General features: G+C 33.8%; 1 protein-coding gene and 1 long non-coding RNA gene across 2 annotated transcripts; both read right to left on the reverse strand.

The window, feature by feature from the left end:
- Nucleotides 1-3,440: 3,440 nt before the first annotated feature.
- Nucleotides 3,441-3,920, reverse strand: LOC143071434 (uncharacterized). Its single transcript, XR_012976901.1, has 2 exons — nt 3,703-3,920; nt 3,441-3,491 (listed from the first exon to the last, which is right to left on the reverse strand). It is a non-coding gene; the product is annotated as an uncharacterized LOC143071434 (long non-coding RNA).
- Nucleotides 3,921-7,718: 3,798 nt separating this feature from the next.
- Nucleotides 7,719-14,951, reverse strand: LOC143070979 (uncharacterized). Its single transcript, XM_076245076.1, has 5 exons — nt 14,021-14,951; nt 13,561-13,738; nt 12,957-13,108; nt 12,616-12,720; nt 7,719-7,727 (listed from the first exon to the last, which is right to left on the reverse strand). Exons 1-5 carry the CDS (start codon nt 14,918-14,920, stop codon nt 7,719-7,721), a joined length of 1,344 nt encoding a protein of 447 aa, XP_076101191.1. The 5' UTR covers nt 14,921-14,951.
- Between the last annotated feature and the right edge of the window lie 1,058 nt (nt 14,952-16,009).

The following is a 16,009-nucleotide window of genomic DNA, read 5'->3' on the forward strand; positions in this document are numbered from 1 at the left end:
CTTTTGGGCAAATGGAGTTCGTGATGGCCCTAGGCGTTGTTCAAGGACGTGGTGTGCCTCTATAAGGTCCCTTCCAATTAGGAGTAGAATTTGACAACGTTCCTCTAGTGGTGTAATACTTCCTCTGAGTTCTGTCAGATGAGGATGATGCATTGCAACTTCAGGAGTAGGAATTTCGTCTCGATTATTGGGAATATTATTACATTCAATTAATGTAGGCAGATCAAATTGTACGTCACTATGTACAGATTTTATGACGAAATCTTTTCCTCTTTTCCCGGAAGTAGCTACTCTGCCGGAGCATGTCGTAAGAGAGTAGTTTTCAGGTTTCTCCCGAACGTTGAACAGACTGAAGAATTCAGGCGAGGCAAGAGACCGGTTGCTTTGGTCGTCAATAATGGCGTACATCCTGATAATTTTGTCTGTCTTGTCCTTGTGGTACACGTCCACAGGTAATATCTTGGCATAATATTTCTCGCTCTTATGATCTTTGTAGATCTCTGTGCAGATCGAACTTACAGAGGTTAACTTTGTTTCAGCTGACTCTGTCTGCTCCCCGCCGTAGACTTGTGTTAGCTCCCCGCCGTAGGCTTGTCTGGGTGAGCTAAACTGGGAACTTTCAGATTGTTGTGGTCTAGTGATGTGAAGTGCTGTGGTATGTCGTTCACTTCCACACTCGTTACAACTGATACTTGCGTTGCAGTCCCGACTTCTGTGAGTGGTTGACTCACAACACTTGTAGCACACATTGTTTTGTCTTAACAGTTCCTTGCGTTCCTCGATTGGTTTGGCTCGGAATGCTCGGCATTCATTCAAGGTATGCTTTGTCTTGTGTAGGATACACAGATTTTGTTGTTGACTGCTGTCTTCAGTTTGCTGTTCAACAGCCGTCTTATGGACGATGACTTTGGAGTACGTCTGAGGTGTGAACCTTGGCGTAGAGTCTTTTGTATTTGGTGTTACTTTTGATCCAAAGATGAACCCAGGATCGTTCTTAATTTTGCTCATTTCCCTGATGAAGGCAGAAAATTCTGTGAATGGCGGAAAGGCAACTTCATATTTGGACTTGTATCTTGAAGCCCTTGTGATCCACTTTTCTTGGAGTCCGTATGGTAGTTTTTCCACAATAGGATTTATCCCGGACGAAGAGTCAAAGTATGCTAGCAAACAGCCCAGCTTGGGATTTTCCTTGTGATATTCTATTTCAGATAGAATGTCAGACAGTTCGTAGAGACGTGCGTTGTCCTTATTCGTCAAGGTTGGGAATTTGGCAAGTTTACTCATGAGAGAGGCTTCCAACATTTCTGGAGCACCATACCGCTCGTCAAGCCTCTTCCATAATCTCTGTATACCTATTGTAGGATTATTGGCGTTCGACGCTCTTATGCTAATGGCGTGTGTAGCAGACTCTGGACCGAGCCACTTGATCAGTAAATCGATCTGTTCTGAGTCAGAGACTTGTAACTCATCAGTCACATTCTTGAAGCTTGCTTTCCAAGTATGGAAGGATTCTGCCCGATCGTTAAAGCTTGTTAACAGGGAGAAAAGCAGGTCCTTACGTAAGAGGAATCTAGTTATCTCCGATGTGAAGTTGATTTGTTGCTGGTGTGCAACAGGGATCTCTTCTAGTACGCCTTGTTTTTGGTGTGAAACAGGGATCTCTTCTAGTACGCCTTGTTTTTGGTGTGAAACAGGGATCTCTTCTATAAAGTCTTGTTTTGTGCGTAAGACAGGGATCGCTTCTTTAACACCCTGTTTTTGGTGTTCAGTAGGGCTCTCATCCGAAAGGCCTAGTCTCTGTATGCCAGTTACTAATTCCAGATCTGGGATTAAGGTAACTTCCGGTGACTTAGTATCGGAAGGTAAGACAGCAGATGTCTGTGACAGCAAGTTCAGTGCCACTGACGGCACGAACGCTGGTGCTTCGTGACTCAGCTCGATCTTAACAGGAATTTGTTTTTTCTTTTGAGGTCCTGTTACTTCCTTTACAACAGTTGATACAGGAAGTTTATTGACGAAATCTTGCACACGCTGGAGCGGGTCTTCCTTTTCGTCAGGGAGATCGCTATACGCTTGGCTATCATCGTATTCCAGGATACGAGCCTCGGCTTCTGCGGCTGCAGCTTCTCTCTGTGCTTCAAGAAGGTTATATTTGGCTTTAAGCTCGGCCTTTTCCCGGCTTACTCGTGCCGCTTCTTGCTGCATTTGAGCCTTTCTGCGCATAGCTTCTTGTTCTAATTGCGTTTTTCTGTGAGCGGCCTCTTGTTCTAATTGCATTTTTCTGTGAGCGGCCTCCTGTTCTAGCTGAACTGTTCTCTGTGCGGCCTCATGTTTACGTTGAGCGACTTCTTGCTCCATTTCTGCCTGTTTACGACTGGCTTCCTGTTCCATTTCAGCCTTTTTGTGTGCTGCTTCCTGTTCCATCTCAGCCTTTTTGCGTGCTGCTTCCTGTTCCATTTCATTTTGTCTGAACAGGGCTTGTTCTTCTAACATTGCTTCCTGTTGTAGGATAAGGGCATGTTTTTCGACAAATGCTATCTTAGACTTTGCAGCCTCTGCCTTGGCTCGCTTTCTCCGTGCCAGGCTTGACATGTCTGACGCGTTAGAGCTACCGCTGTGCGAGGTTTTCTTACCCCTTGAGGTCTTTGATTTAGTGGATTTGGCCTTTGTTAGAGCGAGGCGATGCTCGTGTAGTTTTTCCATAACTAGCTCCACTTTAGACAGTCGTAAATCCAAAGAGAGTTTACATGCATCAATTTCTTTTTGACTCTCCAATGTTCGGGTCCTTTTCAGAAAGTCTAGGTATTCATCTGTGAGCCTACGATAATTATTACAGGCTTTAACAAGTTTGTCCTGGACTGTTAGGAGTTGCTGGAGATCGTTAGGAGGCGTTGTTACTTCCAATAACTGGGATTCAATGTCTGCCCAGAGAGCCTCTAGTTCCTGACAGAGCTTGTGACGTTTTTCAGTGAAAGCTCCTTGTCCTTTTTCCGTGAGGTCACGTACTCGCCTAGCCTCGGGAGTTTCATCTGACTGTGATGTATTAGACGGATTTTCTAATAGTTCAGGGACATCTCCATCTTGGGGCTGAATCTCTTCTTGTTGTTCCACATGACTGGGATCCATGTTGACTCAACGTTGTTGGGTTGCTGTCGAGTTCACACAAGATATGTAGTCCACTGTCAGTGTAAAGGTATGTACGTATGTACGTTGCTACGTTGTCGTTCCTTGTCTGGATATGTAAAGACAGGTTGTCGTCAATTTACTGTACGTCAAGGGATGACGCGTACATGCAGGGCTCAACAGGTAGGTTGTTATGTAGCTGTATAACTAACGTGGAGTGGCGTTATCTGTGAGACACAACAGGCAAGTTGTAGACTTTTTACTGTATTGGCCTGACCATTAAGTATAACCGACGATTGGGCTCAAGGAGAAAAGACTATCAGGTGCTGATACTTTAATTATGAACCAATCTGACATATGGTAAAAAGCTGAAAAACAAATAAAATACAATTTTACAATGTGTTCAATTAATGTTATTAAAACGAAATGTCAAAAGTAATAGATAGCACAGTCCGTTGAATCCGAGAAAATGTTGTACTTTCAAGAGCATTTAAATTTCCAGTGTTTCACAGAGAGAATGTTCAAATATGTATAGAGTAATTTGAAGGCTTCAAAAACAATGTTGTAAAGTTAACTCACTCTGTGGTTAGCCACGAATTGTGTCCTAGATGACGTTTGTCCTTTGAAAAGTTCTCCAGAACTGGTATGACCTTGCAATGTTCAGTTTGAGAGAGGGAAAGGTAGCGACGGTACGATGTTTTAACGTTAAAGATGAATAATCCTCCTAGGTTGGAACACATAAATAGATTAAGAATATAATCAAACGAACTATATAAATTACGGAACGGTGTAACAGAATATATATACATGTATTTGATATGTCTTATTTATTGTGTACCTTTTGGACTTTACTGAAAGATGTGAAAATTCCCAGATTAATTTGTCACGGTCTCGATGACTTCATTATGATAATTTTTATACTAAATCAATGTATTGAATATCCCTGGGACATGCTTTCAATGAGCAGTTTTATCGGTCCAATATATGTAGCGTAAATTCGGCGTAGTATTACACTTTATGCTTTCCTCCTTCAACCCAAACAAACAACGAGAGGTTTACCTTTCACTTGAATAAATCGACGAGTATCTCATGTATTTAACATTTATTGGACCATTTGGGCAATGCATAAATGAAAAGAGAAACAAGAAGTTGAATTGCAATATTTTTACTTATTCAGTTTCTCATACAAAAATAAACAATATATAATATATACATATACATTTTCCAACAAGATAATAACAGAGACATATAATGTATTATATGTCTCTGATAATAATGAATGCAAAACATAAAACGATAATAAAATAATACAGAATACAATAGCTTGGCCTAGGAAGGGGTCAACTAAGCCAAGCCATATAAAGATAAAAAATGATAAATGTAACACATGCTACATAAGCATACAAAAATGAAGATGGTAGCCAACAAACTTAATAAACTGGCATTATAACCAAAATACATTTGTAATCGACCAAAAATATATATGAACATCTAACCAATCTTAAATAAAAAGCTAAAGGTGTTGAAAAGGGGAAGGAGGGTGGGAAAGTTTATAAAATCTCAAAATAAAAATCTTGTTTACAAAACTATCGATCTGTAGATAAGCAAGAAAGTGTAATAAGATACATAGTGAAGAAACTAACCAATGGGCATCCAGTCAAAAGAGCGTAATGCAGGGGTTCCCCAAAGGATTATGAAAATAATCAAAAAGAAATGAATTAATGGTTTTTCGTCGTTTGCATAAAATAAGTTATTAAAATAACTTGCCTTTATGCTTTCCTCCTTCAACCCAAACAAACAACGAGAGGTTTACCTTTCACTTGAATAAATCGACGAGTATCTCATGTATTTAACATTTATTGGACCATTTGGGCGATGCATAAATGAAAAGAGAAACAAGAAGTTGAATTGCAATATTTTTACTTATTCAGTTTCTCATACAAAAATAAACAATATATAATATATACATATACATTTTCCAACAAGATAATAACAGAGACATATAATGTATTATATGTCTCTGATAATAATGAATGCAAAACATAAAACGATAATAAAATAATACAGAATACAATAGCTTGGCCTAGGAAGGGGTCAACTAAGCCACCAGGAAAGATGCAATAAAATAAATCTTTCCTATCCCACAAAGGCCAAGCACTTGGCAAAATTCAGAACTGTTCGTCATATTTGATGTTAACAAGTTATTAATGCCTTCACAAGATATTCAATTTCTCATATTAGCTATATTAGTTCAAGCTCAATCTATGTTTGTAACTAACAGTGAAAATACTGAATGTGATTAAGAATATTTGAAAAACCTATAAATAAGTTGCAATACAGTACCAGCCCAAGCAAGTTCTGCAAAATAACAATGAGACAATGTCCTTGTCAACAATCTTTTCAGTGATTATATATATATTACAATATCAAACTTCAATAAAAGACTGTTTTCACCTAAACAAAACAACTAAATGAGCAAGACATATAGGCAAATATCTGAATGAGAGATTAAATCAAGCATTCATTTTGTAATAATGACTTAACGGCCCAAGCAGTTAAGTTTAGTTAAACTAGCATGATATCCTACTGCTATGACACATTCATATTTTGTGCATATTAAAAAATAATTTTTATGAAAGGCTTACTTTAAGTAGAACTTTTGAAAACAAAAACAAAAAGTTCTAAAACTAACTACCGTCCCATGCAGGTAATTATATTAGAAATGTCAAAACATTGTCTATTGGAGTCTCTTTTAAAGCATTTTATCATTGCAGCATAACTGTAACTCAGACCAGCATCTCTCAGCTGTACAAATTTTTAAAGCTATATTCCTTATATTTTGATCTATTGTCTATATGAAACATGTATGATCAATATATGTGTTATGTATATCTGAAAATGAAATTCTACTAACCAAAAATATGGTTTATAAGAAAAGGTTCATTTTTAAAAATGTATGCAAACATCAAATTCTGTTGACCAAATACAGGGTTTATATTGAATGCATAACTGAGCATCAACTTTATTTGACCAAATACATGTTCTATGAAAAGTAAAGTCTATCAATAAATATATGGTATTTTATTGTAGTTCATCTATTAACTAAATTCATGGTCTAAAAACAACATCTATTGAACAAAATCAACAAATACATGGTTTACATCAAATGTATATGTACAATGTATATTATTACTATATATCTAAAAATCATATTGTATTGATGTTTACATATAAAATATAAATACTATTTAACAACATGAACAAATACATTGTCTACATAAATTGTACACTCTTTAAATGAAAAAAAAAATGGTTTACATAAAATGTATAGATCTTAAATTCATTTTCTATTAAACAAAACATGATTCACATAAAAAGGTCATGCTTGTATCTAAACATAATATATTGAACAAATGCAATGTCTACCAAAATGTATATATCTAAAAATCATATTCTAATGAACAATACCAGGTTAAAGTAAACTGGTCATGTTTGATTTTAAAAATCATATTCTATACACAAATGTTAGGTCACATAAACTTAATATACATTTAATCATATTCTATTGAACAAAAAAATACATACACATAATTTATATAACTTAATTATATTCTATTGACCAAAATAAGGTCTAAAAGTTATATATATTAACCAAATTAAGGGTCTGTTATTAACTCTATTGACCAAATACATGGTCTTAAAGTAATATACATGATATATATTGACCAAAATCATGGTTTGTTACCAACAGCTTTTGACCAAATACATGGTCTGTAAATAATATATAAACCAAATACATGATCTGTTATCAACATCTATTAACCAAATACATGATCTCTGTAACACATACTTAATGACCAAATACATGGTCTGTTACGAATATCTTATGACCAAAACCATGGTCGAATGTGACATATAATGACCTAAATCATGGTTTGTTACATCATTCCAATGACCAAAAGCATGGTCTATACATAACATATAATGACCAAATACATTGTCTGTTACTAAAATTTATTGACCAAAACCATGTTCTACTTTACATATAATGACCAAAACCATGGTCTGTTACTATAATATATAATATAAATGACCAAAATCATGGTCTAAACTAAACAATTAATGACCAAAACCATGGTCTGTTACTAATATCTATTGACCAAATACATGGTCTAAAAGTAATATCTATTGACCAAATACATGGTCTAAAAGTAATATCTATTGACCAAAACCATGGTCTACGTAACATATAATGACCAAATACATAGTCTGTTACTATAATAATATCAAACGACCAAAACCATGGTCTACGTAACATATAATGACCAAATACATGGTCTGTTACTATAATAATATCAAATGACCAAAACCATGATCTACGTAACATATAATGACCAAATACATGGTCTGTTACTATAATAATATCAAATGACCAAAACCATGGTCTACGTAACATATAATGACCAAATACATGGTCTGTTACTATAATATATAATACCAATTGACCAAAACCATGGTCTCCGTAACATATAATGACAAAAATAAAAAACATGGTCTGTTACTATAATAATATCAAACGACCAAAACCATGGTCTCTAAGTAACCTATAATGACCAAATACATGGTCTGTTACAATAATATATAATATCAAACGACCAAAACCATGGTCTCTACATAACATATAATGACCAAATACATGGTCTGTTACTATAATAATATCAAATGACCAAAACCATGGTCTACGTAACAATAATGACCAAATACATGGTCTGTTACTATAATATATAATACCAAACGACCAAAACCATGGTCTACGTCACATATAATGACCAAATACATGGTCTGTTACTAATATCTATTGACCAAAACCATGGTCTACGTAATATATAATGACCAAATACATGGTCTGTTACTATAATATAATATCAAACGACCAAAAACTATGGTCTCATGTAACATATAATGACCAAATACATGGTCTGTTACTATAATATACATGTATAATATCAAACGACCAAAACCATGGTCTCTACGTAACATATAATGACCAATTACATGGTCTGTTACTATACTAGTCAACAAAAGAAACGATACACAACTTTGAAATAAAATGTATCAAAAAGTGTTACATATAAAACAAAATGATATACACTATTTTACAAAGCTTTCATTTGCAATGTATGCACATGTGATAATGAAAATCAAAACTTTTCGGAAAGTATCTAAATTCCGTGTAAACGATCATAGGGTGTAAATTAGTTTTGCGGAAAGTTGAATAAAAAATCGCAAATAATTTTCTAAGTACTAAATAAAATTTCAAATTTGTTTAAAAATATTCACTTTATACTTACTGCAAAGTTCTTGATACGGATTGATGGGGCACGTTCTTGCCTAATAAAGTGTAAAGCAATATTACAATTTAATTAATTTAAATTGATATTCAAAAAGTCATTTAACATTAAGAATGTAAGAGGGTAGAAAAGAAAACCCGATAATCTATACAAATAATAACTCCAAAGTTAAAAGTTACGGTAACCAACACTTCTGTGTTGACTTGAGTTATCATTGATATGTTCATAATTATAAATCGACTGATAACCAAACTTTTTGAAATTTTTGAAAAACTAAGGCTTGTCTATCTCAGGAGTAGATTACCTTAGCTATTTTTGGCAAAACTTTTAGGAAATTTTGGTCCTCAATGCTCCTCAACTTCGTACTTAATTTGGCCTTTTTAACATTTTTTTTTATTCGAGCGTCACTGATGAGTCTTTTGTAGATGAAACGCGCGTCTGGCGTAAATATAAAATTTTAATCCTGGTATCTATCTATGATGAGTTTATCATACGTTATGAGTTTTCCTAATCGACGAAGATCGTATGGATACCATTACCTATAGTTGTGTTCATCCTCGTTCTTCAGTGGTTGACAATCACAACCATGCCAAATCTCATTATTTCATATCTGAACAGGGACAGCATTTAATTTAGTTAGGCAGTAAAAATACTTTTATCAAATCTGTCTTAACAGATTAACAAGACCTAGCAAAATTTTCTTGTTATGTTCGAAAAAGTAAAATTCCCAAACATAAAATAAGAAGGGTAGTATTTGACTAAGTACAATGTATATGGTTTATTGAGAATAAAGATATATATATGTAAACCTCAGATCTATGTACGACCTCAAATCTGTGTCCGTTTCTCAAATCTATGCCCGATCTTGACGTCAATCGCTAATCTATGTCCGTAAAAAAGGATTCGACCTCAAATCTGTGGCCGATTTTTAATCATGACGTCATTCGCAAATATATGTCCATAAAAAAATAATTCGACCTCAAATATGTGGCCGATTTTTAATTGTGACGTTTCCAGTTTTTGGAGAAAAAAATAATTTGTTTTTGATTCTGAGAAAAAAAAATTGTTTGTTTCACCATCAGCTGCCACTATATGTAATGCTAAAATTGAAAGAAAAAAATTGTTTTCGACTTCGCAGGCGAAAAAAAAAATTTGTCCAGAAAAAAAACCATAGCCCCCCCCAGAAAATCAAATGGTTGCTGCCTTATAAAAGAAAAGTCTTTAAAACTATGTAATGTTTAATTTTTTTTTAACCATGCGCAAATTTATGCCCGTCTAATAATTTCGGCCTTATAGTTTTTTTTTATTAAGTCATTTTCCATAGGTCAATATTAATTTGTTGGTATGTGTTTTACATGTGTGTACAAGAGCTCAAGTATCAGTAAATCTTTCGTTCTTATGTTGTACTGCTTTACCACTGTCCCAGATTAGGGTAAGGGTTTGGATCCCGCTAACATGTTTAACCCCGCCACATTATTTATGTATGTGCATGTCCCAAGTCAGGAGCCTGTAATTCAGTGGTTGTCATTTGTTCATGTGTTACATTTTTGTTCATTTTTTTTTTTACATAAATGAGGCCGTTAGTTTTCTCGTTTGAATTGTTTTACATTGTCTTATCGGGGGCCTTTTATAGCTGACTATGCTGTATGGGCTTTGCTTATTGTTGAAGGCTGTACGGTTACCTGTAGTTGTTAATGTTTGTGTCATTTTGGTCTTTTGCGGATAGTTGTCTCATTGGCAATAATACCACATCTTCTTTTTTATACTTGCTAGATTATTTCGCTTGTATTTAAACAGTGACTAAGAAAGTCCCTGATTTAAAATATTGTTTTTTAAGTACGGTCTTGTATGATTTTTGTTTTATACAGTAATTTCTCCATGTTTGTGGTTAAAATCATGTGTGTGTTAATATTTATTGTATGCCGTCTTGAAGAATTAAACTAGACATTTTTTTTACTAAAAAGACAGTAAAGAATTACTATTTGTATGCAACTTAAGCGTACTTCAATTGTCTCTAAATTCTCTCATATTGCTGTTAAATTGACATTCATACCACATGATCTATTATATGTTACTTTAAATATCAATAAAATCATTCTGAATTGATAAAAATAAAAGTTACGTGATCTATATTTTTAATTACAATATTTGTGAATCACAATAGAGCATATATCAATTGTTTGGTCTTAGTTGATATCTATTTAGTTCAAATGTAAAACTTGTAATTATGTCTTTAATAACAAAAATCTTTCCCCGAGAAGGATAATTTTTTATGTTTTGGCATATTCCTTCTCTCCAGAAACCGGATGTAAACACTGCCGTCCCTTTGTTCATAGCTGGATTTGTTTTGAATTGCAAATACTCCCCAATAGTAGATGGGCGTTTTTCAATAAAAGCGTAACTTTCAGACCTAAAAAAAATGGAAAATCAACTTGTCTAAAATTTAATTTCAAGAGTTATTTTGAATACCTCTATTATAGACCTGTTTGTAAACAAAAAGTGCAATCTTAAATATTCTTTAAAATGATATTATTTTCATAATTTGTGTACTGTTTCGTAGGGGACTTTTGTCCCCTACGAAACTTCTAAATACACATATTTTTTGCAATTTTAAATGTTTCCTATAGACATTCCAGTTTGTTTACTTTAAATACTAGAAAAATCTCATTTTTTTTCTGAATTGGAAAACCATTTATATCGATAAAGATTAGACAGTACTTCACATATGAAGGTACAACTCATGTTACGTAGTGGACATTTTGATGCGTTTCGTAGTGGACAAAACCGTTTCGTAGTGGACAAAAAGTTTCGTAGTTGACATCAACCCTATTATATGTTAATAAAAACATAATAAAAATTACATGAAACTAACCCTTGTTATTTGTTTTGCACGAATATAATTGAAAACAGATTAAAAAAAAGACTGCATGGTAGTGGTAGTGTCCACTACGAAACGTTTTTCTCCCATACTTGTTTCGTAGGGGACCGTTTCGTAGGGGACGTATTCGCATGTTTTATTTTTTCCCCACAATCCCTATATTGCAATAGTAACAAGACTGATTGTATTCATCAAAGCATTTATTAAGCTGTACACTGATATTTTTTTCATGATTTTAAAACCAGATACTGAAGGAGATTTGACCCGTTTCGTAGTGGACATTTACAAAAATACGGTATCACTCTGGTCCATTTGATGTGCTCAATTTTTCTTACCAACAATTTAATTGCCGTTATAAAAGCATCACTTCCTTTGTAAGACCCTAATGTTTATATGTTTTGCAAACAAAATATTACATTGATTTTATAAAACTGTTTATTAGCAAGTTTTAATGACTTCGTTTCGTAGTGGACATTGTGTTAGGGACACATCTTCTGAAATAAAAAATCCTATGTTAAAAGCTGATTATTAAAATATGTTGGCTCTAAACATACTTTTGAATTGTTAAAGAACTTATATTAAGTAAAATTAATATTTATTTCTACATTTTTTTACGATATTTTAGAGTATGAATGTTGAACAGGCGGTCTAGGGACATGCCATTTTGGTTGTTTTGGACCATTCAGGAATCAATATCTTATCAATCCCTCTAAAAAATAAACTGTTTCTTTGCTTAAAAATGTTATATCTAATTCAATGTACTGACTGCACAAAAAATTACTTGCAAAGATCAAACATTTTTTTTTTTAAAGTGGCTGGGACAAGAAAATACATTTTTATTGAAAAACGCCCAGGAGTGAAAATATCCTGATAATTGTCAGAAAACAGTTCAAGAGGATATATCTCTAGTTGACGTTTTTGAAAATAATCCATCAGCCCACTATTCATAACAGATTTTCCTTCAGTCTAAAAAAACAAATCATAAAGCAATTTTAAACCATTTGTATTAATAAATAAAATATTAACATTACTTTTGTCGTATAAACCACATTGGCACTGATAATGAATAGATACATAAAAAGTAAAAGGATAAGAATTTTTTTTTATATAAATTAACATTTGATATTTTTATTAACTCGAATAATTCAGTGCCCTCTATCCACTACTTTTCTCGAGGTTAATGGAGTGATCGAAGTGATCGTAATATAACGACTGGATTATTCGGGTTATATTTTTATTTACATATCTACATGTATGACTTACGGGAATAGCATTTTCTTTATCGTTGACATCATTTACAAAGCGTCTTTTGTAAAGTTCCTTGTAATACGGACTTGCACCTTCCATGGGATCGAGATTCTTTTGCATCTGAAAGAACATAAAGTAAAATATGTCGGAAAAAAAATTAATTTAAAAAGAACATCATTAATTTACATGATTTTTTTCATTTCGATTTGTTTTAATTCATTCAAAGGTGAAAACGTGTAAAACGGATAAACCTATTTTTTTTAAATTAGCGTATAACTTTTTTTCGAAACACACATACACTATGCACACATGTGCAAAGTAGCAGAAATACTCTATCATACTAAAACATTACTTACGACTTCTAAATGTGCAATATCATTTGTTTCCGTAGTGAAGTATGTATCTCCGGTTTCTGTAACTATATGATCATTTTCCAACTGCCTCCCTTTGTTTGTCTCCTGAACTTCTTGGTGTTCTTCATTAGGTTCCGACACAATATCCATGGCTTCTTTAATAAAAATAAGTTTAAACAAATTAAACTGTATAGTCGATGCATGGTTGTGTAACGTCCAGTGGCAAATTTAACGCAAACATATAAAATATTAACATGATAACACAGTAAATTTAAAATATGCATTATTTTTATATAGACAAGACCGTTGGGTTTCCCGTTTGAATGGTTTTATACTAGTAATTTAGGGGCCCTTTATAGCTTGTTGTTGAGTCAAGGCTCCGTGTTGAAGGCCGTACATTGACCTATAATGGTTTACTTTTAAAAAATTGTTATTTGGATGGAGAGTTGTCTCCTTGGCACTCACACCACATCTTCCTTTATCTACTTACATTTATATTTCTCATAAAATTGTATTTTAAAAATAACTTTGTTTAACTAATATCAGGGCCTTAAAAAGTAAAACCTTTTAGATTACTATTGGAGTAAATAAAGACTTGTATTTTTACCTTCAAACGTTACATCTCTGTCATTTATGTTTCTCAACATCTCCAAATTTCCATTTTCATCTTCATTTATGTTACTTTCAGGTAACATTTCACCAATCTCTTCTTCTTCATTTTCTACATCTAAGTGTGCCTGTTCTAGGAACTTTCTTTCATCTTCAGTTAGGAGCACAAACGGAAGCTATAAAAAAAGAAACGGTTTTATTGCCCGTAATATTTTCACCAATGCTACAATAGATAAGTTATATTTACATACAGTACATGTATCACTTTGGCATTTTATGATATTTTAGAATAATTTATGAATGAAATAGAATGAATTTAGTGTAAAACTTTCATATAGTTTCACAAGATGTGTGTATGTGTGTGTGTTACTTTGTTTGTGTTGCGTTGTGTTGTTTTTTTTTCTTTTCTAATTCGCCATATATTTTAAAATAAAGCATTAAGCTAAGTTTATAGTTACCTGTTCATCAATAGGTGGTGCAAAGTTAGGTCTTTTAAAGTAAAGTTGATATGGTGTAGAAGGCTTTGTACTTTTGTGTACCCTGTTGTTGTAGTTGTAATAAAATTCTGGTAATTTTGAAGGCCAGTCTTTTTCTAACGACATTTCTTTTCTAAAATATTCAGTAAGTGTTCTGTTAAAGCGTTCTACGCGTCCTTGGCTTTGTGGATGATAGGGACGTCCATGTATCTGCCTAGTCTTAAAAATTGAAACAACTTCAGCCAAGTTTACATTTGTAAATTCTTTGCCGTTGTCACTCTGTAATATTCTTGGCGGACCATACAGATATACATATTTTAAAGTTAGTTCTGCTACATCTTTTGCAAATTTTCCTTTTAATGGGCCACCAAATGCCAAGCGAGAAAAGCAATCTACTATGTTGCAAATGTAGTTGTAACCTCGGACTGGTGGCATTTTCTTTAAGTCTATTTGCCAACGACTGTTAGCATAAGTTGCAGGAATTGGGCGCCTTAAAACTGTTGTTTTGGGAATTTCTACTGCATTGTTACAGCCCTGGCAGTTTACGTTTAATTTAAATAGTACCTTGATGCTTTCTCTAACGACAGGAAATACTGTACTTCTTAAACAGTCATAAATTGTCTCATATTTTCTATGGTCTTTCATGTGGTTTTTGTTAATTATCTGAATTAATTGCTCTTTGTCTAAACATTTTCTATGATTGCTATTTAAGTCTTGAGATTTTTTGTAGATACATTTAGATTCTTGATCATAAAAGTAAAGCGACAAAAACTTTTTTACCATTCTGTCAGAAAACGGTACTTTCAATTCGTCAACAATTTTCTTTGCTCCCCAATTTTGATGTTCTTCTTTGGCCTTTGCAATCTGTACAATGTACAGCATATCCGCCCAAAACGATTCTGGATTTGGATCCTTTGAAATACCTTTTTTGCGCTTATTAGATATAGTGTATCCTTCATTTGGACAGTAGTAAAATAGTGTCCTGCTCCGCCATTATTCCTTTTTTGCAATGACGTCATATACTTGATGACGTTTTGTTATGTTTTACGTTGATGAAAGGACATAGATTGGACACTGGGGGGTCTCTTCCTATATAAAGGTATATACATATGTGCCGCTGGAATGGGTCCCTTTTTTGATCCGTCAAATATATCAATGGGGTGCAATTTTACCGAGGAAATATATCAATAGGTAGTAATTGACCGATTGTGATATATCAATGGGTGATAAATATATGAATGGCTTATAATTTCGCTGTGAAATATATGTATAGGTAGGGATTTCACAATTATTCAATATATGAATGGGGGGTGTTTTTAAAATCCCAGCTGCACACCTGTACCCAAAATCCCATGTTGAGACCCCCCCCCCCCCCCCCCCCGTGAGATTGGAGCCAAAAATGGCCATAGATTTGGGTAAATAAAGGACATAGATTTGAGACAATACAGGACATAGATTTGGAACATCTATGACGCAATATTAAAAAGGGACATAGATTTGGGGAAAGGACATAGATTTGAGGCCGGACATAGATTTGAGGCTTACATATATATAGACAATACACAACAATATCGGTGTTCATAAAGATGTTTTGCAAATTCCTCATACGATTTTCCCCCATTATACACCCTGGTTTTAAAAGCGCCTCATAAGAAATAAATTCGACCGTTATATTGGTGTAGTCAGGGGTGTACGGAATTTTACACCATTGTAAAAAAATGCATACAACATTCGGCTGGCATCTGGCAGTGTGTTTGAATTATAAACACCGGTGTTACATTCTGGTAATCCCTGATAACTAATAATACTTCCCCTGTTAGTTTACAGTAAAATATTATATCGCCTGTGTCTGTTCCATAGCCTCAGAGCCTGATGTTCAGTGGTTGTCATTGGTTTATGTCATATTTGTTAATCTTAATTGTTTTGTTATAAATCAGGCCGTATGTTTTCTGCATGGACTTGTTTCATATT

This window comes from Mytilus galloprovincialis, chromosome 4 (assembly GCF_965363235.1).
Source record: "Mytilus galloprovincialis chromosome 4, xbMytGall1.hap1.1, whole genome shotgun sequence".
In the NCBI taxonomy this organism is placed as follows: Eukaryota; Metazoa; Mollusca; class Bivalvia; order Mytilida; family Mytilidae; genus Mytilus; species Mytilus galloprovincialis.

Bases quoted from the DNA above. Each gene is read 5' to 3' on its own strand.
- LOC143070979 (XM_076245076.1), bottom strand. From the start codon at position 14,920: ATGCTGTACATTGTACAGATTGCAAAGGCCAAAGAAGAACATCAAAAT. The intron at 13,109-13,560 runs GTAAAAATACAA...TTTTTATTAAAG, and splicing joins CAGAGATGTAACGTTTGAAG to AAGCCATGGATATTGTGTCG. The intron at 12,721-12,956 runs GTAAGTAATGTT...ATGTTCTTTCAG, and splicing joins ATATTGCACATTTAGAAGTC to ATGCAAAAGAATCTCGATCC.